The following is a 23907-nucleotide window of genomic DNA, read 5'->3' as shown; positions in this document are numbered from 1 at the left end:
CACACCAGGCAACCAACCCAGCCCAACAATGCCACCATGTCTTTGTACCCATTGTCCTATCATCCACCACCACTAGACAATCAACCACTTCATCTCCCCTTCCCCTGCATCAGATCACCCGTAAACACCTCCTTCAATGCAACCAGGATAAACATTTGTATTTGTTTTTTCACTTTATCGTTGGGATGCAGTCCACTTCCTTATACAATATAAAACTACCATTTGCATATACCATACCCGATAGATTACCATAGAAACGGCGGTCTTTTTACGTTGACATGGAAACGAATTTGGCATGGAAACATGCAATACATAGATCGCCCTTCCATTGCCGGTCTCCTATCGTAGTAGGCTCGTATACAGACGCTTTATTATCCATTACAGATGGGTTTGGACAATCATATAGGGGACATTTTGCATTGTAAGCATTCTTTATAGAGCCATTTGTTTGGTCACATGGTATGTTGTAGATATCAAATGCTTTCCGAGTAGTAGTAGTTCAAGAAGATTCATAGCCGAGGTAGCTTAATTAGCAATCCAAGGCGATCGTAAGAGTAAAAAGAGTTCATGCGGCGGGCTCGCATCACGTGAATAGTGCTATCACCAGAAAGAAGTGGGTCGTAATTAAGCGGAGGACTTCAACCTCTTCTTAGCATGCACAAAACTTACCACTTGTTGATAGCTGCAATGTGAGTAATACTGTTGGTACTAATGCTTGTATAAAATAGCCATTAACAATTGTCCTTCAGATGCATAGCGTTGCTAGGCATGCCAGCCACAGCATTGGAAAAACGGGCACCGCCATTTACCCAAGATCACGATCCTACAGCAGACAACATACCAAGTCATCTTGGCAACTATACCCATTCGCACGAGGATATTGAACCACCCACATACACCTGCACACCTATCGGTGAGTGCGACGTATGCACCCCTTTTGAAAAGGTGAGTGGATATCTCGTAGTATTTATTATGCACTTGGATGAACTTTAACATGGCATTGATAGAAAACGGCGCCGTATTGCCAAGATTTCGGTAACAAGGAGCGCGTGCGTTGCGAATGGGATGATCCAGACTTGGCAGAGAACTTGAGGAATCAAACAACACTATACGACTTTGATGCCGTTTCACTACCATCTTACCGTGGATGTCCACATGTAAAGCGGATAGAGCGTTGGAAATTCATCAAATTTGAGGTATATACGTGTGTGATTGATCTTTGGCTCTATTGTGGATAGCATGCTGATGGATGATCCATTGCAGAGCATCAACTTTGTGGTGGCAATCTTCTCGGTGACACTCGTCATGTGGAGACAAAGGAAACTCGCACGAGAACAATATCAAAAACTTGCACAAAGAATTGGCGTAGCTGTTTAGATTCGGTTGGTTGTATAATAAATTGAGAAGGATATTATAACGCAAGGCTTTCTATGGGTGATACCTTGGTCATGAGGGATTAATTACGAGATGTAAAGTAGGATAGCAAAAGCAGAGGGAGAACAAAAGAACGTAGGGTGGTATATACAATTAAGATGTGAGAGAGAGTGTGTGGGGTGCTAAGTTTGACGTAATGTACAGTGCCAGAGGTATATCGTGCTTTGTAAAATAGTGATTTGAAATCACAACTCTCCCGAAGAATAACTGGCAATGGCATCAATGATCTCTTTTTGCCATGTAGACTTGAAGAGAAACCATCCATGATCCAAGCCTTTCATCACCGTTGATTCGATACCAGTATCGCATAGGTACTCATCAACTCGCTCAGAATTGACAATGTTGTCATTCTCTGATAAGAACACTTTGGTTGCTCGTGGCAGGGTGGTTGTACCAAACATTTGATTTTTGCCCAATGTGTGCGAAGGCGTAGCAAAGAGTGCCATTTGAAACCAGTGGAAATGCCGTGAAATGAAATATGAAATGTAGAGCTCTGTAGAGGCGAAGAACTTGACAATGGACTAAAAGGGGATAGAATTATAAGTGAAAAGAGCAATAATAGACACCGTAGATGACTTACCTCGCTTGCAGTCTTAGGTATACGATAAACAAAATTAACACAAATGTCTTTGTAATGGAGCATGAAGCAAATGGGATCCAACAACACCATGGCTGCGACCGATTTTGGGATATGCTGTACTGCCCAAGAGACGACACCAGTACCAAGCGAATGGGCAACAAAGACAGCATCGTGGAATCCATGGTGATGAAGCATTCGCTCTATATCACGTACAGTATCCTGCATGGTAGGTACTTGCTCAATGCATCGCATAGCAACGTGGGGTTGTTCCACGCAGAAAACAGGTGCACCAAGATGCAACAAGTTATGCACAAACTTGATGTAGGGCAAAAAGCCAGGGCCAATTCCATGAATGAAAACGATGGGTTTTTTGGAACGATCACCATCTTTAAACCAGTATACGATTGATTCGGATTGTGCGTTGTTATTGTTTGGTTGCTGTTGATGCGAATCACTCCACCACAATGAAAGCGACGATTGTATGTCGGGTCCAAAACGACGCAATCCCCATGCTTTGAGTATAAGCGATGTGAGGTACGTCATGGACATGATGAATACGTAAAATGCGAGTGGTCGATGGTATGCTTGTACTGGATCAAGGGTCAATCGAAATGCAACAATATCTTCATCATAGCCGGGTTTGATATCGAGCATGAATTTGGCAGCAAAATGATCAATCATCCAATACAATTCCTCTGTGGCTGTCTCATCCTCCAAGACCGTCTCCAGGGGTTTTGCAAAAAAGGCCCAAGCAATCCTAAATGTGATGGTGTGTTGTGAGTGAGCGGAGCTATGTTGCATAGATTTAACCCATCACCCCTCCTCCCCATCCCTTGTGTTATTACCATTCGGCGAGATTTTCGCGACAAATCTCGTGAATAGAAGGATGCTGTGATGGATCGTGTGCTCTCATGAACCATCCAGTGAGCCATTCCTCAATGTTGCGAATGTTGGTGATACAATTGTAGTACAAGGTGCGTCGTTCCTTTGCATTGGGATGGACCGGTGGCAGTGTGCATTGCATGCGGTTTCGTGTGATTTGAAAGAATACGTAGAATAAAAGCTCAAAGGCAAAATAGTAATACATTGTTGAATCGATCATGGCAACGTTGGTGCTGAATAAGGGTCGTTCAACAACGAGGTAGTAGACATAATACACAAACGCAAGTGGTGCGACTGCTGTCTGCAAAACGGCAATGGTGTAAATACCGTTCCTTGCAAGAAACGAGTCAGGTATCATGCTGCGTTATTATGTTGACAAGATGACTTCAATGTTTATGATAAACAAAAAGAGAGAAAAAGCGATGGGAAAGAAAAAAAAGATATACAAGAATGAAAGGGAAAGCACACTTTCAATTTTCACATGCCGAAGACTAAACCCCAAAGACCTGTGTTGATGGGTGAGCGGAGTACTTTTGGTCGGCTCTAGGATACCACCCGCCGGACAAAATCAGTGAGTTCATATTGCACGCAGGGTTTGCAGCTATACTATGAAAACGATTCGTCATGCATGTATATGCGCATTGACACAAATTATCACCCTGAGGATCTTTGATGACGATTATACAATCTTCGTCATCTGAGGTATGTACATGTCAAATAAACATGGCGTCAACTTCTGTCAAAAAAAAAAAGCAACATGTCGGGAAGGTAACACAACACCACGCCGACTCACAGGAACAAATGTAAAGTAGTACCGGTGTCTGTGGTGAGCTTTGTGTTTACCAGCTGCACGTATCTCGGTAAATGGTAATGCTCAAATCCAAACCCCATCCATTTTTCTTTGTCTTCCGCAGGTGCCGGCATGATTTTCCCAATCCGTAATTTTGGCTTCTCACCCTCTCCAATACTGTTCACGGCGTATTACCACAAAAGGACATCCATCCGATCATATGCGTACGTGTGTGATGCTATCTTACGCTTACATACACTATGGTTCGATGACAACGTATCATCTCGCTCAAAAGGGATAGGGTGGCAACTCATCATCACAAAACAACAATGCAGCAGCAAAAAGATGGCTCATGTCAGCATTGAACACGTCTTGTACATGCATACTCTTTCTTGGTTATTGCTCTTTCAGCATGACTCTTGTGCAAGTGACTATTGATAGGCTTTACGTGAAACACAGCTCGTATAATAGCGACCCAAACGACGGCTACGAATGATTGTCTATCAATCGGGTTCATTATGTATTGGTGCATGTGCTGATTTATGCATCGTTATACATTGGTGGATGTGCATGTGCATTCACAAAGATGACACTTATAGCTCGACAGCGTGCATACCAAGACTTTTTGAACAACTTTCGTTTGTGCTTTGTAATTTGATTCTTCATGTTATAGTAGCAATGCTATGATCAAATGGTCGTCTTTGGCAGTAGGGGATACCAAGCTCGAGCATCCAAGGAAATCGTCAAAGATACAAGTCTTCATTGTATAGTACGAAGCTATAGGCAACTGTGTGCTACTCTTTAAAGTCTAGGATACTTCAATCATGGAACACTTAGCAGCCGAGGTTGCTTGCTTCGCCCGTGGAACTTCTGATTTCTCCCTGAATGGCTTAACATTAGCTATGGAATGATGATCAAAAAGCTCACACGTTTATCTTTACATAAATTTGTAATCCTTTACCATTCATCTGTACAATAAGAAGAAGACCTCTGTAATAGGAACAATGATGTTCAGTTCAGCACCAGGATACCCTACTTAATTTCCACTTCTTCCACTCCCACTATATTTTCTCTTCCCATTCTCAACTCTTGACCCATTCAAGTATACAACTACCACCTGCAAACGATTGTCCTGCTTCAACCCATCATGTCAATCCCACAACTACCTTGATCCGATTGTCTTCGACTGAATGGCAAGTTACATGGCGTGTACGCAGCCTTCTTGTCACTCTACTACAACACGTGCCTTCCTTGATACAACACACCCACTTGCACACTTCTCTGCCACGACCAATCGTAACAGCTGCATCCAATAGCAAAGTCTTTACTCCATTGCCACAAACAGCGTTCTTTACTTGCAGCAACTTGCCTTCCAGCCTTTTTTATGTGAACAGCAGATAGCCATTGTATAGCAGCAGCTTTATTTACGCGTAGCAACTTGCTCCAATACATACGAAATCTTCTGGATATGGGTAAGTGGAATGGAAGCATCTGGATGTATACGGCATAGCCATTGTCAATTTGGCCATTGCATTCGGCTATCATCCTAAACCATCATCCTACTGTACACGCTATTCCATGGCAGCTTCTATCGTCATGCTTTGTGCAACCTGTCACCATGTACAACCTTCATCCTATTCCATGTTTTGACACGCTATGCATCAAGAGCCAGCTCTCGTTCATCCATCCACCTTTGCACATGTGTACGCCCAAAGGATAGAAACTTCCCAATCGATGTATCTTTTTTCACTGGAACGAATCTATCTCTTTTGAATGATGTTGGATTAAAGGATTACTTTGACGAGTACGTGATTGCATTGTTGGCCTATTATCTCAATGTTTGTATGGTGTAAGAGGCCTTCCTTCTTCCTGTGAGATGAACCTCATCGAGTGTGAGTACCTGATGGATTGTATTATAGTGGATGCAGGAAAAAGAGTGGAAGAGATAGGGGTCTGATTGTCCCATAGTATCTTGAACAAAGGCTGTATACACAATAGCATAGTTAACCTCCCTTCTTTCTTTTGTGATAAGACCTTGTCAATAAAAAAGCCGTAACACGGGTCCGTTTCTTATGATTTAAGGTGGTAATCATTATGATGAGGGGTGACCGAAAAGAGCCAATGTTCAAGCGGACAAGCTATGGCGGTGTTTGAATAGGAGGGATGGGTGAACAATTAGGTAGGCTGATCTTGGCTGCAAGTATAGTCCCCTCTCTCATTTGTCGACGAAATGGTGAGTAGCCCACATATACACACACACTCATAACCCATACGATGAGCGAGCAGGATGAACGACAAAGCGATGGATGGATGCATGGGTGGAAGGATGGATGAGATTCATCCAATGGATGGATTGGATGGATGGATGGATGATGGGAAAAGACGACACTGGGATTTTCGAGATGGACACCAAATCACAAAGTCGACCAATTCACTCACATTACACTCTTTCTTTTATTATAGCCTACCAGACTTCACCACAACAGAAAGAAACGTGGACACGTCTCCGCCGGTCACGGTCGTATTGGTATGTCTTTTGGCAACATCCTTTATACAAGGAGAGAATAGCTCACATATACTCTATAAAGGCAAGCACAGAAAGCATCCTGGTGGTCGTGGTCTTGCTGGTGGTCAACACCATCACCGTATCAACATGGACAAGTACCATCCTGGTTACTTTGGTAAGGTTGGTATGCGTCACTTCCACTTGAAGCGCAACCAATACTGGCGCCCTGTTGTCAACCTCGACAAGATCTGGTCTTTGGCTGGCGAAGGTGTTCGTGAAAAGTACAAGAACACCGAGAAGGTCCCTGTCATTGATGCTTTGCAAAACGTAAGTGCGATATCGATTACAGCTGTTCATGCAAGGATTTAACATGTATTGCTGTTTAGGGTTACGCCAAGGTTTTGGCTAAGGGCAAGGTCTCTCAACCCGTCATTGTTCGCACCCGTTTCGTCTCCCGCCTTGCTGAGGAGAAGATCAAGAAGGCTGGTGGTGGTATGTTTCCATGGATACGCACGTGTATGGCTACAACTCGTTACTCACATTTGATTTATAGTTGTCGAGCTCATTGCTTAAATGTCAGATTATGGCACATGCACACAATAAAAAGGCATCTTTGTTGCAATTCGAATATGAAAGGGATATATGGATTATGGATAGGATGGAAGGCAAGGGAACTATGGCATCTATTTACACGATGAGATGGATGTAACCATCATCATGCTGCGTCTCCTGTTCTAATGGCACCTGAGTTTTGCTGCTGTTGTTGTCTGATACGCTCTCTTTGTTGTCTACGGTATGCGCGATACTTGATGTCTGTGCCAAAAAGGTAATCCCACCATCGAAATGATGAAGCATAGTTGCCTACATAGGATTGATGATGATAATCGTGATGCTCTGCCCCTGCCCAAAATGGAAGCCAATGATGGAGTGACCATGGAAAATCATAACCGGAATGAGCATCCACGACTTGATGAAGGCGTAGGATCATCCACAGAATCATTGTTGTCATGTGTAAATCCCAATCAGGACCCCATTGTAAGATAAAGTGCGTAGTGATATGATAAGCGAGGGGGCCACCAATGGTACCAAAACCGAGAATCAGAGTTTCGATGGGATGAGCATACTCTGCAGCAATACCAAAAGGTGCAGCGTATTCATGATGGATGCGATGGACATATCGATACATGAAAGGCGTATGCATAAAACGGTGCACGTGATAGTGATAAAAGTCTTCGAGGATTAAAAAGACGACGAGTTGCGGGATGATCTGGTACCTGAAATGAGCATCAGTGTTTGCATAATTAGATAAAGCAAAGGCTATGATCCTACATACCATGATGGAAAGGGTGCTGATATCCTCATCCCAAGTAGTGTTGCTCCAGGATGGAAAAAGAAGATCAGTGGGCTTTCAAATAGAAGATGGCAATAAAGCACTCGTTTGGTGCACTTCCAATAGTCGAGTCCTGAATTCCTTTTATGCTATGGATATTCAAATACGTCAGCTTCTTCTTCTACAAACACACATATCACTTCCAGGACTTACCGGCTGTAGCTTGTATTGTCTCAGTTGAGGAATCTGATCGGCTAGTAGGAAAGGTAGAAAGCGTCCAAAGTATATGACTTCGTGAATGGCGAATGCAAAGACACCAGTGACCAGCATTGGATTCCTCCCCTTGTACATTGACTCCCACACGATTTCGAACCAATTGAGCTGGTAAGGCTGCTCCATTAAAGACATTGAGGTAAGAGGGTCGGCTTTGTGGAAGACACGAGGACTGTGGCACAATCATATGAAGAATCTGATAGTGTGCGAATTAATCTATAGATCTCTTTGTTGCGTTGCGTTGCATAACAAGACGATTCTGGTAAGGCGTGTCTTTATTGCATTTGGATCCTCACAATGATTGACATATTTGCATATTGGATTCATCCAGCCAAAAGCTTCTTGAGTGTTCTACCGCAACGTAAAATGCTGTCATGCCAATGAAAACCATCACGTGGAAGATCTGATGCGATGCAAACTTGTGTATATACACATCTTGTGAGTCCCAAAGCCAACATCCTTTACATGAAATCCTCCTACTTACCCATATATCAAAGCACCCTGGAAACCAACACTCTGGTACCCTTGAATCATCATCATCAACATCAGCATCCAACTATCAGTACCTGCGACCACCCTTCCACCTTACTTGTATGCATAAATCATCAGCCCTCCAACATAGCCGAATCCCGACAATATCAACGTACGAATAGGCAAGAGATCGTTGATTACATCGGCCTGGTATGCCATGTCAACATCATTCTCCCTCAGACGATGCATTGTTTGATTATACGTACCTCGAATATGAAAGTGCTATGGAACGTTGGCACCAGTCCCAGTATCCCAAGAGCAAGAAATGAAAGGCTTCGGATCCACAAATACTGCTCGCTTTGGAAACGATCGTCAACAGCAACGGATAGCTGAAAGGGGGAGCTGTTAGAAATGACAACCAAATGATGGATCATCGTATAGTGACTTACTGTCAAAAGACCAGCTAATGTAATGATAGTAAAGTAAAAGGCTGCATTTGGAAGTAGATTAGAAATACGTGATCATAAAGAAATCAAATAAACACGCTTACCCTGCCAGCCTGGATGGCAATACATATGGTAGTGAGTAGTGGGATAGTATGATGTTCTATAATTATAGCGCATTGGTAAGCATTCCATTTGGGTCATAACATAGCAAGCCGCTGTATGTGCATGTATCCCTTGAAGTATAACATGTATCCTTGATACTCCCTTACTGCTTTTTCCCATTCTCTTGCTCCTCTTTTTAACGACAACACCCATCACGCCACCAAGGAGTCCCCTTTTCTTTTCCTCACGACGTTGTAGTAGTAAACTTACACAAGTAATGCTATAATGCCGAGGTAATCCAAGCGATTCCAATGCATGGATACCTCCTTGGAATGAGACGCGAGGCAATGATAACCACAACTGCAAGTAAGGCACATGATGGTGCATCCTAAGAAGGCCATCGTACAAAAGAACGGCATGATGGACATTCCATGTCCCCAGTCTTGGTAACTTTTCAACATCACCTTGATGGCAATCCCCACAAATATTACCAGTGCCACAAAATGCGTCCAGAAATTGACTATGTATGATGGGTCGACAATGCCATCAAAACCTTGTCCAAGAAACATGACCCCTCTTACCTGTTTCATTGTGCATGTAAAATAAACTTGCGACACAACGGCTATGTTCACCAAGTGGTGGTCGGTAGCCGGTTCGAATATACATGTTGTGTTGCATCCAAATGGGAATCTTGGACCAGCCAACATTGGCAGGCATTGGCGCTCGTCGTCCTGTTTTCTTCCTTTGGCTTTTCTTGATGATACTAGCGCGTAACACGCCATCGTGATCATCATCGATAAAGATGTTTTCAAGATTGATGCGTTGCGTCTTGATTAAAGCTGCAAGCTGAGTGCGTTCATAAAGGGATTTGAGAGCAAAGCTTTGTGTCCACCCCATGGTGTTGATATAATGTTGTAGGTGCTGTTACTGAGAAACAATGAAAAGAGAGGTATCTTTACAAGTTCCCTCTCTTATATTTAAGAAGGGTCTCCTTGTTGTAGTAGAAGGAGGAGGAGGGGGAAAGGAATCAGTAAGGGAGTGGTCATGGTGGCAATTCTTGACACTGTGCGATTTAAACCCACATTTTATGCTTTCAGGGGCAAAGGCAACAAGGTCCTGCAGCGTAATATGGGTGACCTATTGAGAGCAAGTTGTAAGGTTTATGCACACAAGATGTTGATTTGACATGTCGAAAGCGATGGATCACCATAGTGGTAGAAATGGCTGCACGATCAACAATCCAGCTTTGATAATGATGCTACGGCTTTTTATTCTCTTCGATCATAGGGACGTGTCATTCTTCTAATGGATTTTATCATTCAGCGTGTCACTCGGATTTGTTGTGGTACCTTCAATAGAACTTGCAACGAGTGCGTGAGTGGGAAGTGTACTCACAAAAGCGCTTGACACTACATGTATAAAGCGTGTGTTACCAATAACATCAATGCGTGTACAGCGTTGTCAAATTTGGCACGTCCTTGAGTTGTATCCAAGATCGTGTAACGTTACCGCCATTTCACATCTGCATGCAAAAAGCGGTTGTGATAAGCATCAATATAGAGGATACATAGTGGATCTTCACTTTACATCCGGCAGCATGACCTTTTGGACACAAGCATCAAAGCCCTTAATACAGCATACATGCTAGTGGCTTAAGCCATGGGTGATGTTTTGGTCTACCAGGAAATTTGTACTCTCGATTAGGAATGCTATGTGTGAAAGGTACAACCAACCAGGAAGGATGAGTATTTTTTTCCACGTATGGAGCATGTGATATATCAGAAGGGGGGTTATCCACATATGACCTGTGGAATCATTGTAGAACAGCAAAAGCGGATTCATTGTTTACCTTTATGAGAGGAAAAAAGGATATGGTAATGGAAAATTATCAGTATTGGTACATCAACGACGATGCTGTCATTGTTTGTAGAGGACAAGCACTATAATGATACACGTTGGTGATGTCTATAATAGGCGGCAGCTTATAGGCGATGAGAGAAGACAAAGAGGAAAGAGAGGCTTAGCATAGCACAGCATCAATAATGACAAGTTGTTAGGGTTGTGCAGGGATGGATAGTGGCCTATTTGAGAAAGGTTGCCCTACGTTTCTACCCGGTGCGATGAGAGGCAAATGATCACTATCCTTTCCCACATTTAGCGCGGGCAAACACTTGTTAATACAAAGGTCATATGGATATCGGGAAATGCTGACTGCATACATTAGCTAATATGTGTCAAACTGAGAAGTTCTTTCCTTATTGTAAAGAAAAGCGGTGCAACGAAAAAAAAAGTCAGTCGATCTCTATAGGAGCTATTCTACAACGTGCCTCGTCATGTTCCCACGCTGGATAGGTAATGCAGCATCCATAGGCTATGATATGATAATAAACAGCTCTCTAGTGTTACGCTTACGTTGTTGGTGTAAAGTAGAGCGGTAAAAGTAACCATGGCATTTTCAGGGAAATATTATAGTGGCGGTGTAACGAGGGAGTAGTTCCACATTAGTAGTGCCAGTATCCCTGAACTCAGCATGACATGCAGTTCCATATTGCTGGTACACACGCGCGCCTGAGCTGCGGATGACAAACACTTTTCAAAGGTGCTTCAGCAGCACATGTGCCAAATCATTTGCAACTATCAAAAGAAACGCCGTCTTGTACTGTTTTTTGCTCACAGGCTAAAAGGAGGTGATTGCTTGATGCATATTCCAAATCAGGTCAAGCTCACCAAAATTGGCTATCTTCCACAGATGGTCAAAGCGTAACCAAGATACCATCATCATGCACCAAAGACATTTTGACAAGCTCCGAGCACCATGAAAGTATTCAAGATCAGCCAAGTAAGATAACGATAAAGCATGTTGATAAAAGAAGAAAGGACTTTAAGAGGGGGAGAGAGTTGTAATATGGCTTGTATGTTGTAGTCGATGTGATGGGGAATTCATATGACCACAAGCAAAAGTGTCATTTCGAGTTTCCTGGATAGGTCACGCGTTGCACAGGTGCTTGTTGTATAAAGCGACAGTCGTTACATGTTCCTACATGTAAATTAGACCTTTCCCTTTTATCACCCGTGTCGATTCTTTTTTATTCCTTTCCTCCGGCTTGTATCGTTGATGCGAGGATTCCTCCCTTGTCAGCAACACACTCTTTCCTTGTCTCTTTATTACACCACCTGATCTTCCCCCATTCCCATTCACGATCGGCTTGTTGGATTCGCCATGGACGAAGAGATTACCTCGTTAGCCAATAACAAGGTACTATCACTACTATGCAAGGTGGATGTTTCTTTGGGACAACAAACACTAAGATGACGCTTTATTATAGCAACGAGTCTTCCATCCCATTATCCTTTATCATGATCATCAATACGTTGAGAACGGTTTACGTCGATGGGGACATGTACGAGTAGGCGAGCCTTATTATGGAGAGAGGATTGAACAACGCAAGCAAGAGATCAGCAATATGCTGCGACACAATGAGCAATTCTGGGCCAGTATTCGAAAAGGGGGTATGTACATCATCATCCTTTGTGTGTGTGTTCTTTGTGTACCTTTGAACTAATAATGAATCATCATCAACGTGGGTAGTTAATGGAAGCATCAACAACAACAACAATGAAAAGGAACCTTCATCATCATCATCATCATGGATCAGTATAAGCGATGACAATCAACGTCGTGGGGATTATCGCTCTTCTCGTTCTGTTACACAACATTATCCTTCTTCTTTCATCAACACGGTTGCTGCTGGCTCAGTGACAGTTTCCACAGCATCAGGAGACAATGTATCCATATCCTCATCATCGTCATCTATTCCTCCCTCACCTGTATCACCTACACCACCATCTATTATTGGCCCTATGCATCATCACCAACACCCTCGCCATCATCATGAATACGTACGAAGAAGTAGTGGCACCATCAAAAAACATTCATCCTCAGCCTTACCGATGACTTCCGGCAACATCACATCTTCAATGAATCATACGAAGAAACGACGTGGCAATCTCCCTAAACCTGTTACGGCTATTTTACGCGACTGGCTCGCCAAACACAAAAAACATCCATATCCTACTGAAGACGAAAAGGTTGCTCTGGCTCAGCAAACCAACTTGACAATAAATCAAATCAGCAACTGGTTCATCAATGCACGAAGGCGTATTCTACAACCCATGTTACAAAAGGAACACGAAGAACGCATGATGTACCCTACATTATCGATGCATCGGGATGTATCACATGATGACGATGAAGATGCTGTGGACATGTCTTCACCTTATGGTACGTATGATCATCTGCATTGTTGGCGGTATATGGATATTAATATTACCTTGGCTAATGTAGATGAAGTTGGATCGGCACAAACAAAAAAGCAATGGCAAACAAATATGGTTTTTCGAAGACCCTCTGATTATGAAGCATCCACAAGAACAGCCGATGACAGCAATATCATTACTACTACTACCGCCAGACGACGATCTACATTGCGTCAACGATAACGACGATGATCATAGTGAGCCCCATTTTTTTATTTGGAGAGGAGATGAGAGGAGAGAGAGAAGAGAGTAAAAGAGGATAGTGGTATGTAGAAGTAGTAGTAAATGACATATAAAAATGTGGCACATGTTATCAAACACAGCATTTGTCCGACGGTGTGGTGAATTGCCTGATTTGTGATTAAGGAAAGCGCATGAAATTCATGATCGTCAATCTATTCGCTCCCTCCCGAGGATTACACGCTATGAGTTTCTTTTACCAGCATCAAAGAGTGCTGCAATGTGCCTCGTTTTGCAATATCTGGAAATCAACCTTCTGCAAGGACAAGATCGAGATCATCATCACCGACCGTATTTGGATGCAAGCCAACGTCATTGCATGCAGCATCAAATACCTGTTCCAGATGCACGGAAAAGACGCAGTTATGTCAAAACGGTTGTCAGGGGCTAGGCTCTAAAGGAAAAAAACGTGCGTGTGCGGAGGGGTCACGCGGCGGGTGTGAATAGTAAGCAAGAACAGTGAGCTCAATTTCATAGAGACTCCTCCTCCCCCAAGAACGCGCTTTTTATCCTCTTCTACCTCATCTGCGACATTCTTTCCCTTCCTCTTCTTTCACACTTTCATTAACAAGCCTCGAGTAAGTCATTGGATCTTGAATACACCAACCCGCCCCGTCCCCCATTGCATGTTCACCATCAGCTTGAGAGCAACGATCGCATGACCATGCTTTGGAGACAATGAGAGAAAACCCCTTTACTCATCCCGTGCCTGCATATACCTCCACAACGCAATAGCATACACAATGGCTGAAACCAAGGCAGTTATCAAGAGCGCCGATATGAGCGAGGAAATGCAACAAGAAGCTATCGAATGCAGCACACAAGCTCTCGAAAAGTACAACATTGAAAAGGATATTGCTGCACACATTAAGCGAGAATTTGACAAGAAGTATGGTATGTATTGTTGTTGTTGTCATCATCATTTGATAGGCAAGAGAAATAAACTTACAAATATGGTCATTTTCCAGGTACCACCTGGCATTGTGTTGTGGGTCGCAACTTTGGCAGCTTTGTCACGCATGGTAAGCAAAAATGGGTCACATACACCCGGATCACCCCCACATCGAGATATTGGATGATATGCGTGAGAGCGAGAACGAGGGAGTGCGAGTGTGCAATACATGATGTCACATGTGGAGGATACAAGATGACTTACTATGGTATCTTTTTTTCTTAGAATCCAAGCACTTTATCTACTTTTACCATGGTCAAATTGCTATCCTACTATTCAAGTCTGCTTAGATTATAGTGTCTTTTGTTTGGATGCATTTACCCATAAAGATCTCTTGAATCACTTACACGTACAACCGGGTTGAGAAATATATCCTCTTTTGTTACAAGCATCATCACTGAGATGGAAGATGGGGTTGGATAGAAGCATTGTGGTGGCCCTTGCACGAAACAAAACAGCAGAGATTCTAGAACGGTATAGTACGAGATGAAACAATAAACAATTGCAACAGATGGAAAAATATTAGATCGGCCAAAGTATAAAACCATGGTCGATCTTGCTCATTCATTGCTAACAAATACTACCACTGCCCTCTTGTTTTCTTTTTTTTTTTTTGTTTCCCACATCATCATGCTGTTGCTCATTATTTCATCCGTTCAGGTACATGCATACTCAATGTGTGTGATCATGTGGATCAACCGATTGCTGATCTCTTTTACAACATCATCAGGCCGTGCTTCAAGTAATGATGGTGGTACTATTTGGTCTTTGTCTTACACGGATGGGGATCTTCACGATGGATAAGCAAAAGGTAAATGATCTAAGATTATGAAACCTCTTGTTCCTGGATCTAATGGATCATTGGCATTGTTGATAGTGGCTATCCAAGACCAATCTTGTGTTTTTCACGCCATGCCTTTTATTCAGTAACATTGCATCCACTATCTCGATCCAAAAGCTCTTTGCATACTGGCCGATCCCAGCCTTTTATTTCACCTTTGCATTTGTATCATGGCTCCTTGCCCATCTGGTATCAAGAATGGCAGGTTTAAATGCACAATATCGCCGTTTTGTGCTTGCTTGTAGCGTGTTTGGCAATACCAACTCGATGCCAATCGCTATCATCACTAGTCTTGCTGTATCCGAAGCCGGGCAAATTCTCTTTTGGGATGCAGATGATTCTCAAGAGTTTGTGGCTGCAAGGTAACAAACATGCAAATGATCATACAGGAGAGAGAAATGACAAGGCACTGATATTTGGATTTTATTGATAGAGGCATTTCCTACACTCTCTTTTATGCAATTTTCGGCAATCTCCTTCGTTGGTCGTATGGCTATGGCTTACTCCAAAAGACCGAACAAGATTTACTAGACGAGCAGCAAGAACATGATATGCATGGAAGAGCCGAATCCGGGAAGCTCAATGGAGGTGCCGAGATTGTCATTAGCAAGGGATATGGTAGTTGTTCCCCGATTCAAGACGACGACGATGAAGGACGACAACAACAAGGACGCATGCCCGATCGACGATTGAGTTCCATGACCTTGACGGCTGCAACGGATCAAGATGGCGATGACGAGGACGACGTTAAGCAAAGCTATGCTGCTGCTGCTGCACCCGTAACGCCCAAAGAGGCACCAGAGACAACACAGCTACTTGCATCATTCCCAACCTTACCAGCAGGCGGCGATATGGATGGTTCATCATCACACAAGAATAGCAGCAGCCATCTGATTTCTGATTTGATTATGCAAGCGGGTCAGCGGATTCATCGTTTCATGTCGCCACCATTATACGCCGCATTTCTGGCTCTTGTTGTTGGATTGACACCCTTGAAGCATTTGCTATACGCCAAAGACTCATTCTTGTATCCATGTCTCACCAAAGCTATTGAAAACTGTGGTCGTGCTGCAGTCCCACTTATTCTCACGACGCTCGGTGCACAATTGTACATTATCTCAACTTCACAACATTCAGCTGCTCCAGCCATGATGAAACCTGTTGTATCAGCCATCCTTGTACGCATGGTCATTATGCCCTTTGTCGTCGCTCCTATTACAATCGCCTTCGTCGTATATGGTGCTCGCATCTCATTACTTGCAACAGACCCTGTATTCATTACCATGATGGTGGTTCTTGGTTGTTCACCCACAGCTATCAACCTTGTGCAGATCACTCAAGTCAATAATGTGTTTGAAGAGGAAATGCTTCGTATGCTCTTTTGGACTTATGGTGTCGTTTGTATCCCTGTTTGCACAGCCGTCGTTTTCCTCGGTCTCACCATTGTCGATAAGGTCATGTTATATTAACCAACAATGATGGCCCCCTCCCCTTTCGTTTCCCCCACACACCTTGCTTGCATCTTTGACATACGTTCTTGTATATATTATTGCACGCTGTCATTTCTACACAACATACAACAACAACATCAACAACAACAACAACAGTAGTGTGATCTTCCTCTTTTCGCATCCAACATGGCATTAAAGAAAAAATAAAACCAACTTTGTGTTCTTTCGTTCACACGAGATGTTGACATGATGCAACCAACTCTGACACTTGACACGCTTTTCTACCCTCGAAACTTTCTAGGATATGTTTACAACACTGCATGATGTGGGTTATGCGTTTGATGGACATTCTGAGACATAACACGAATACAAACAAACAAACAAAGGATACCGTTGTCATGGGAACATGCGTTTGCAGATGATGGTGATAATGGGCTTGGATGTTTTCTTGCTTATCAACCCCCCAATGTTGTTGCTATATTACTGTACCCAAATAACACAAAGATGTTCCATGCATAAGTTTGTGTCTCTAGTGATCATGAAGATAGACTCTTACATACCCCGGATTATTCCGTGTTACATCAACATGGTGGTGGGGTGATTTACAAATCATGCTGTGGAGTGTGTTTAAGCCATCCGCCTTAGTACCCTTCCTCCGTATACCACTTACTATCTAGCTTTAATCGCCCATCGATCATTCTGCGCTCCTCCTCGGTGACGATCGGGATGCCCATTGACATTCCGGATCAGCAGGCACCCACATTAGGATAACTTTGTGTAGAGCTAAACAGGGCACATAATATTAAAATTGATACGATGATCATCCATCTATGAAGAAAAGACACTCGAGAGAATGTTCTATCCCACATGCATACTGCCATTGGTTGTACTGGCTATTGCAAAAGGTGCCTTAAAAAATTAACCTGGGGCACCAAGCTAAAATAGGCTTCCGCGGATTGATCTGCTCACTGATAGCAGTAGCAGTAGCAGCGGTAGCAGGTCTAGTGCAAGCTGCGTTTTGAGCTTCTTGTATCCATGAACACTCGCTTTATGACAACATCCCTTAGATAAAAGCATAAAATTAAGACCTCCACCTTAAGGTAACTATAGGTTAGCTAATCCAGGGCAGGATGGAAATACTCGCGTGCTGCTTGTTTTACTTTAACACAACATGTGACACAAGCATTGGCGGCTATTCAAGCGTTTGTTGGTGCCAAGCCAAGCAGCCAAAGTAGGAGTCACATTGGGGATTTAGCATTAGCCATGCGCATGTACCACCCACTGCATGATTACATACATCTTGTGTATTGTGTCCCAAGCAGTTGATCATTTGGGCAGAGGAATGGGGATAGTGAATACAAGTGGTCAACAATGAAAACGAAGATGATCTATATAGGGAAATCATTTTTATGATAGACCATCATCAGGGTCTTGCACAGGGACTGTTAGGTAAGCGTTTTTCCCATAAAGCATGGGTGGGGTATATAAGAAGTATGATGTTGAGTTTGGCGGACGTGTATTTGAAAGTTGAGTTGTATGCTAGAGCAAAGGTGAGAATGCAAGTCAACGTGGTGGGACGAGAACACCGGGTGAAGGCTGCAACCTTGATTGGGCTGTAACCAAATTAGCTTTGTTATTTCTTGCCCCCACCAGCTGAGGTTTTAGAGTTCCTGCGAAAACGCCCTTCTTTCACTTTTTTCTTTCACCTCTCGCGCTCTTTTTTTTCTCCGCGTCTTTTCCTGTTTCCCCACAACGCGCAACCATACAACAACACACACGTCTACAACACCAAGATGCGGCTAATTGTTCGTGAGGATTATGAAGAAGTATCCAGCTATGTCGGCAAGTACTCTATCGACTCTCTCTTGTTGCATCAACCACCCACCAGGCTTGGATGATGATGGGTGAGAGCGTTGGTGTCATGTGTGTGGGGAAAAAAGATCACATGCTGACATTGCCCAACAACAGCAAATTACATTAAAGAGCGGATCAAACAATTCAATCCTACAGCCGAGCGACCTTTTGTGCTAGGATTACCAACAGGCTCGTCACCTATTGGCACATATCAAAAACTCGTCGAATTGTATCGTGAAGGCGAGCTGAGCTTTGAGCATGTGGTCACCTTTAACATGGATGAATACGTGGGCTTACCGCGTGATCATCCAGAATCCTACCACACGTTCATGTGGAACAATTTGTTCATGCACATCAATATCATCCCGGAAAATGTCAACATTCTTGATGGCAACGCGCCCGATCTTGATGAGGAATGCAAACGTTTCGAAGCAAAAATCGCACGATTGGGCGGCATTGAGTTGTTCCTTAGCGGAATTGGCCCTGATGGTCATATCGCTTTCAACGAACCTGGTTCATCATTAACTTCACGCACCCGTGTCAAGACACTTGCTTATGAAACCATCATTGCCAATGCTCGATTCTTTGATGGGAATATCGAAAGAGTACCCAAATTGGCGCTCACCGTGGGTGTTGCGTACGTCGTCATTGTTTGCATTGATTGTTGATAGCGTGCTCACACAAGGAAACGGACGTTTATTTTAGGACAGTCATGGATGCACGTGAAGTGCTAGTCATCATCACTGGTGCACATAAGGTAAAAAGGAGGGAATTTGATACCTAATGTAATGGGGTGTTAAGCTTGCGATTGAATAGGCTATAGCACTCGCCAAGTGCATTGAAGAAGGTGTCAACCACATGTGGACCGTATCCGCCATACAATTACATCCCAAAGGGTTGATTGTATGTGACGAGGACGCTACGCTTGAACTACACGTCAAGGTAATGGTGCTAGCAGTGATGGGAATGCCACCAACTCATGCTCTTTTTAGACCGTCAAATACTTTAAATCAATCGAACACGTGCATCACTCGTTGATCGGTGCTGAAAACATTACATTACAAGGTTCAAATGGGATAATGGGATGGGCACACAAATATCGGTATATCTCATCAGGCTATTGTAGGGGGTGTGAAACGGCTTGAAGGCATCCTCAATCGACCTATCACAACCATAAGTGGTCCTTTTGAGTAGTAGTCCTTTGTAAGATGTTTTGTGTAGTTAATTCTCTGCTATTTGATTTACTGGCCTTGTCCACTTATGTTATCCTTCTTATTATATATAAAGCATGCTGATCTTGTTTGGGTGATGGGAATCAAAAACGATCATAGGCTTACATAGTACTCGTTGTCATGGAAACCAGTGCTATGATACATCCTTGATGAAGCATGCCGTTATTACCAAAGTCAATACGTAAACAAGAAGAAGGAGATAAGGAATAGCAATCATGCTACTAGCACCGATCTTTGCCACAATGTGCTATTGGTTTTCATTTGACTATAGACATTAGTGGGATGGTCATTGTTGGCAATTCTTGCTGCTGCTCAGCACAATAATGATTATGGGGTTAGATTTGGGGGGATCGGATAGCAGGATGATGGGGATGCGTGCTGTGGGATACATTATTGGGATATGCTGACGATGAAATCATGTTCATTCCCCCGGGTTCGATAAATCTTGTATAAGTGCATTGTAACCCTTTACTAGTACAAGGCAAAGGGAGAGGAGAGTTTGGGGCCAAGAGTGCTGCGATGATAAAGGGGCAACATGGGGGAAGCAAAAGAGGTTTTGGTTGGTTAACAAGGTTTACGATCCGACGTTTGCATGCATTAACCGCAAGCACATCCACGCAAACGTGCATAAATATGCAAACCACTGATGATGAGCCCGCTCTCTATTATTCACGGTGAAAGGTTAAATCGCTTCCTTTTTGTAAATTAGCACCAATGTATATGCACACCTATTCTTGGGTAATACGAACGTGCGATAATACTACTACTCGCACCTCATGTTGGTGCTGTTGATCCATGTACCATTATCTTGGCTGCTTTGAATCGGATGGAATAGCAACATGATGGTGAATGCTCTTGGTGAGAATGAAATGAGGAGGTGACGTGTGTGGTACTTGAGTTGCGTTGTGTAAAAGCTGTCAGAAACCTGCACAGCAGCCTTATCCGTATTCCTCAAAAATGGGACAAAAAGGAGAGAAGCAGAGTGAACGTATCACCAGCATGCATGCATGTTGATATATTTGACGACGTATTCAAACAAGCGTGTTTCACAAAGGAAAATGAAAACATTGCCATTGTCAAAAAACTTGCTGGAAGCAAGAATGCAATAAGCGATTAGCACGTAATAATACGTGGATGAATGCCTTTTACGTTGTAAACGGTTTCAGCGTTTATAATACAATAGAGAGGTACATGCTCAGCACCTCAATGTAAATTTGTTGTAGTGAGCTGACGAATGCCGAGATCGGCTGTGCATATGATGGTGGGGGCTGTGCACAGTCGTTTTGCCTTGGTAAGGCATGTGATTAAGCACCTATTGGTTGTAATGCGTGCCCATATCTACTTGTCTCTCTATAAAACTCACTCCCCTTTTCGCTTACCTAATGTCGTTGCTGATGATAAAAGGGACAAGAGGATTGGATATACATTTACTCTTGCTTTCCCTTTCTTATTTGCCCCCACGTATAACGCACAATGACGATGACTACATCAGCAGCTTTAGCATCCATTGCTGACGGATTCCATATCACGGATAACCAATACAAAGCCATTGTCGAAGGATTCAAGGCTGAATGCAACATGGGCCTAAACACACCTTTGGCGTCTTCAGATCAACCAACCATCATGATCCCATCCTATGTGACTCGTATGCCAAAAGGTGATGAAACTGGCACATTTTTATCACTCGACTTGGGTGGCAGCAACTTGCGTGTATCAGCAGTCGAGTTGCTAGGTCAAGGACAAGTTCAAGTGGCCGAGGTGAAACGCATTGTCACCGATGATTTGCGTACAGGTGCTATTGATTCTTTCTTTGACTGGATGGCAGATGCTGTACACGAACTACTATTGCAACAGCACATGACTCAGCTATCAGCTACGGAACCACTCGCCATGGGTGTTTGCTGGAGCTTCCCTGTAGAGTAAGTAGCAAGATTTTTTCTTTGTGTGTGTGGTGGTGGAAGTGGCTAGCTAAAGGAGAGAGCGGGAAACGTCAATTGATAATTGTCAATTTCGACATAGAACAACATAGATTGACAGTATTTGGGGGGGAGAGGGATGAAAGAGTGAGGAGAAAGATGATTGGGGACACTTCTACTACTACTGTGTGCGTGCATTGTGTGTGTGTAACCAAACATGGAAATACAGTTAGATGCACAAACATGCCCTGTACCAGATCAAGTGGTGTTGTGTTTGTGCGCTGCTCTATGTGCTACACGATTGACATGTATTATGTAACGTTAACCATTCATTCTTTATACCTTAGCCAAACGAGCATCATACATGGCAAGATTCTACGAATGGGCAAAGGATTTACTTTGGAAGGCATTGAAGGCCAAGATCTGGCGGGGCTCTTTCATCAAGCCTTTGCACGTAAGGTGAGAAGACAGCACAACATAATACCTCCCTTTCAATTTTTGTTTTTGTGGATGCTTCTTTTTTTGGTTTTATCACCAGCTTCGCATAAATGCATCTAGATGTGCTCGTGCGCAATACACTTGGACAGCCTATCACTTTTCAACCCCCCTAACCGCCAACTGCCCCATGAACCTTGCCATTGCTGACACCATCGGTGATGTATTCACACCCCTTTGCTCCATTTTTTTGGGATGTTCATGCAACCAGCATTTCAATCTATCTCCTTTTCTACATATCATATCCTCCCATCTGATAATACTCACCGTGATACGTTACAACATGATAGGGACTCAACATTGTTGTGACAGCGCTTGTCAATGACACGGTGGGAACATTGGTTGCCCATGCCTATAGTCATCCTGGAGCGTGTATTGGGTTTATCTATGGCACGGGTGTCAATGCCTCGTATCCGGAAAAGATAAGTCGTATCGGCAAGTTGCATGTTGGAAATGGTAGCATCACCAGCAACCTGTCAGAGCAACATGCTGAGCAAGAGCAGCAGCAAAATGATGCAATCATGCTTATCAATACTGAGATTGACCTTTTCGGCAATGAGTCCTACTTACCCCTCACCCCTTTTGACAAAGCGCTCGACCAACAACATTCTCAGCCCAATTTCCAAGCTTACGAGAAAATGATGTCTGGTGCTTACCTTGGCGAATTGGCACGACTTGTCATTGTAAGTCTCACAATCGAGCACAAAGCATTGTTTGGTGGACATCTACCATCTCAGTGGAAGGAGCCATGGACTTTAACCACCACATGGATGAGCGAGATGGAAAGGTAATATAACCTATAGCATTAAGTTTACCATGTTTTACATGTACTGATCACTGGATTTGATGATCGGCATTGTGCAGCATGCAAAATAATGAGCAACGGCTGACAAAATTTAACGAATGGATCGCCGCCGAGACATCAGATAATCCCACAACAACAGCCACATCCGAGGATATGGAGCAATTGATGCAAGTATGCACAATGATATCAACTCGCGCTGCAACATTGGCATCTGCAGCCATTGCAGCCATTATTGAACAGCAAGGCCTTTTGGGTAATGAAGAAGGAAGCGATAACAACGACCCAATCATCATTGGTGTCAATGGATCTACGTTTGAAAAGTATCCACAAATGCAACAACGGATCTACTCCAAGCTACGATCATGGTTTGGTGACGAAGTTGCTGCTCGTATTCAACTTGATTTGGCGAAAGATGGTAGTAGTATAGGTGGTGCGCTGATAGCTATGTTGTACCATCCAAGGTAAGAATCCAACTAGTGAATACCACATCACATAGACACTTAAGATGCTCTTCTTTTAGCATGCAATCTCCGAAAATTGATAACCAAGACAATGCATATGTCTCCTGCTTGCCGCCGTGGGTGATTCGTCGTTTAAGCAAAATGAGCTTTCTTCAACGACCATTCTTCAAGAAGCTCGTCTTTCGCAACAAGAGCCATAACGCTATTACTAAAAAGGAAAAATCGGCATGAACGCCATATTCTTCACTATGCTTCGTATACATTTTATGCTACATGGGACAACTCGTTTCATCAACCTCCTAAGCTATACATATGCATACCCATTCTTTGCCATCCTCAGGAGGAGGGCCATCCAACTATCCAATGCACAAATTTACAGGCACACATCACCATAGCATCATCATATCCAACTCAGCAGTTATCATCATCATCTACTCATCGACACAATCCCTATCACCATCATCACTACCAACAACAATGCATCATCAAGGAGCGTTTGTTAACTATGTAGAAAAGGATCTTCACTGAA

At 43.3% G+C, this 23907-nt stretch overlaps 11 protein-coding genes across 11 annotated transcripts; 8 read left to right on the top strand and 3 right to left on the bottom strand.

Annotated features, from left to right (window-relative positions):
* Positions 1-654: 654 nt before the first annotated feature.
* O0I10_005882 (uncharacterized protein) lies at positions 655-1377 on the top strand (the record flags this gene model as incomplete). Its single annotated transcript, XM_058485919.1, has 4 exons — positions 655-689; positions 750-945; positions 1008-1196; positions 1264-1377. 4 exons carry the CDS (start codon positions 655-657, stop codon positions 1375-1377), a joined length of 534 nt encoding a protein of 177 aa, XP_058343442.1.
* Positions 1378-1619: 242 nt separating this feature from the next.
* Positions 1620-3254, bottom strand: O0I10_005881 (uncharacterized protein; the record flags this gene model as incomplete). Its single annotated transcript, XM_058485918.1, has 3 exons — positions 1620-1955; positions 2015-2771; positions 2860-3254. 3 exons carry the CDS (start codon positions 3252-3254, stop codon positions 1620-1622), a joined length of 1488 nt encoding a protein of 495 aa, XP_058343441.1.
* A 2662-nt stretch (positions 3255-5916) lies between these two features.
* O0I10_005880 (uncharacterized protein) lies at positions 5917-6765 on the top strand (the record flags this gene model as incomplete). Its single annotated transcript, XM_058485917.1, has 5 exons — positions 5917-5919; positions 6150-6213; positions 6275-6519; positions 6579-6684; positions 6746-6765. 5 exons carry the CDS (start codon positions 5917-5919, stop codon positions 6763-6765), a joined length of 438 nt encoding a protein of 145 aa, XP_058343440.1.
* Positions 6766-6907: 142 nt separating this feature from the next.
* O0I10_005879 (uncharacterized protein) lies at positions 6908-7921 on the bottom strand (the record flags this gene model as incomplete). Its single annotated transcript, XM_058485916.1, has 3 exons — positions 6908-7466; positions 7526-7671; positions 7736-7921. The coding sequence occupies 3 exons, from the start codon at positions 7919-7921 to the stop codon at positions 6908-6910; spliced, it is 891 nt and encodes a 296-aa protein (XP_058343439.1).
* A 166-nt stretch (positions 7922-8087) lies between these two features.
* Positions 8088-9711, bottom strand: O0I10_005878 (uncharacterized protein; the record flags this gene model as incomplete). The annotated part of the gene is made up of 8 exons (XM_058485915.1): positions 8088-8213; positions 8280-8319; positions 8385-8473; positions 8533-8655; positions 8716-8756; positions 8817-8872; positions 9085-9334; positions 9396-9711. 8 exons carry the CDS (start codon positions 9709-9711, stop codon positions 8088-8090), a joined length of 1041 nt encoding a protein of 346 aa, XP_058343438.1.
* A 2323-nt stretch (positions 9712-12034) lies between these two features.
* O0I10_005877 (uncharacterized protein) lies at positions 12035-13314 on the top strand (the record flags this gene model as incomplete). Its single annotated transcript, XM_058485914.1, has 4 exons — positions 12035-12070; positions 12141-12324; positions 12404-13096; positions 13160-13314. The coding sequence occupies 4 exons, from the start codon at positions 12035-12037 to the stop codon at positions 13312-13314; spliced, it is 1068 nt and encodes a 355-aa protein (XP_058343437.1).
* A 124-nt stretch (positions 13315-13438) lies between these two features.
* On the top strand, positions 13439-13762 carry O0I10_005876 (uncharacterized protein; the record flags this gene model as incomplete). Its single annotated transcript, XM_058485913.1, has 2 exons — positions 13439-13488; positions 13546-13762. The coding sequence occupies 2 exons, from the start codon at positions 13439-13441 to the stop codon at positions 13760-13762; spliced, it is 267 nt and encodes an 88-aa protein (XP_058343436.1).
* Positions 13763-14114: 352 nt separating this feature from the next.
* Positions 14115-14613, top strand: O0I10_005875 (dynein light chain 1, cytoplasmic; the record flags this gene model as incomplete). The annotated part of the gene is made up of 3 exons (XM_058485912.1): positions 14115-14265; positions 14340-14393; positions 14549-14613. The coding sequence occupies 3 exons, from the start codon at positions 14115-14117 to the stop codon at positions 14611-14613; spliced, it is 270 nt and encodes an 89-aa protein (XP_058343435.1).
* A 455-nt stretch (positions 14614-15068) lies between these two features.
* On the top strand, positions 15069-16633 carry O0I10_005874 (uncharacterized protein; the record flags this gene model as incomplete). Its single annotated transcript, XM_058485911.1, has 3 exons — positions 15069-15134; positions 15201-15526; positions 15598-16633. 3 exons carry the CDS (start codon positions 15069-15071, stop codon positions 16631-16633), a joined length of 1428 nt encoding a protein of 475 aa, XP_058343434.1.
* Positions 16634-18408: 1775 nt separating this feature from the next.
* O0I10_005873 (glucosamine-6-phosphate deaminase) lies at positions 18409-19663 on the top strand (the record flags this gene model as incomplete). Its single annotated transcript, XM_058485910.1, has 6 exons — positions 18409-18457; positions 18584-19106; positions 19175-19226; positions 19286-19411; positions 19462-19534; positions 19596-19663. The coding sequence occupies 6 exons, from the start codon at positions 18409-18411 to the stop codon at positions 19661-19663; spliced, it is 891 nt and encodes a 296-aa protein (XP_058343433.1).
* A 1511-nt stretch (positions 19664-21174) lies between these two features.
* Positions 21175-23609, top strand: O0I10_005872 (uncharacterized protein; the record flags this gene model as incomplete). Its single annotated transcript, XM_058485909.1, has 5 exons — positions 21175-21620; positions 21965-22076; positions 22403-22899; positions 22977-23378; positions 23438-23609. 5 exons carry the CDS (start codon positions 21175-21177, stop codon positions 23607-23609), a joined length of 1629 nt encoding a protein of 542 aa, XP_058343432.1.
* Between the last annotated feature and the right edge of the window lie 298 nt (positions 23610-23907).

Source organism: Lichtheimia ornata (assembly GCF_029851405.1).
Source record: "Lichtheimia ornata isolate CBS 291.66 chromosome Unknown scaffold00024, whole genome shotgun sequence".
Lineage (NCBI taxonomy): Eukaryota > Fungi > Mucoromycota > Mucoromycetes > Mucorales > Lichtheimiaceae > Lichtheimia > Lichtheimia ornata.
Note: the sequence above shows the minus strand (reverse complement) of the source record. Positions and strands in the feature narration are given on the sequence as shown.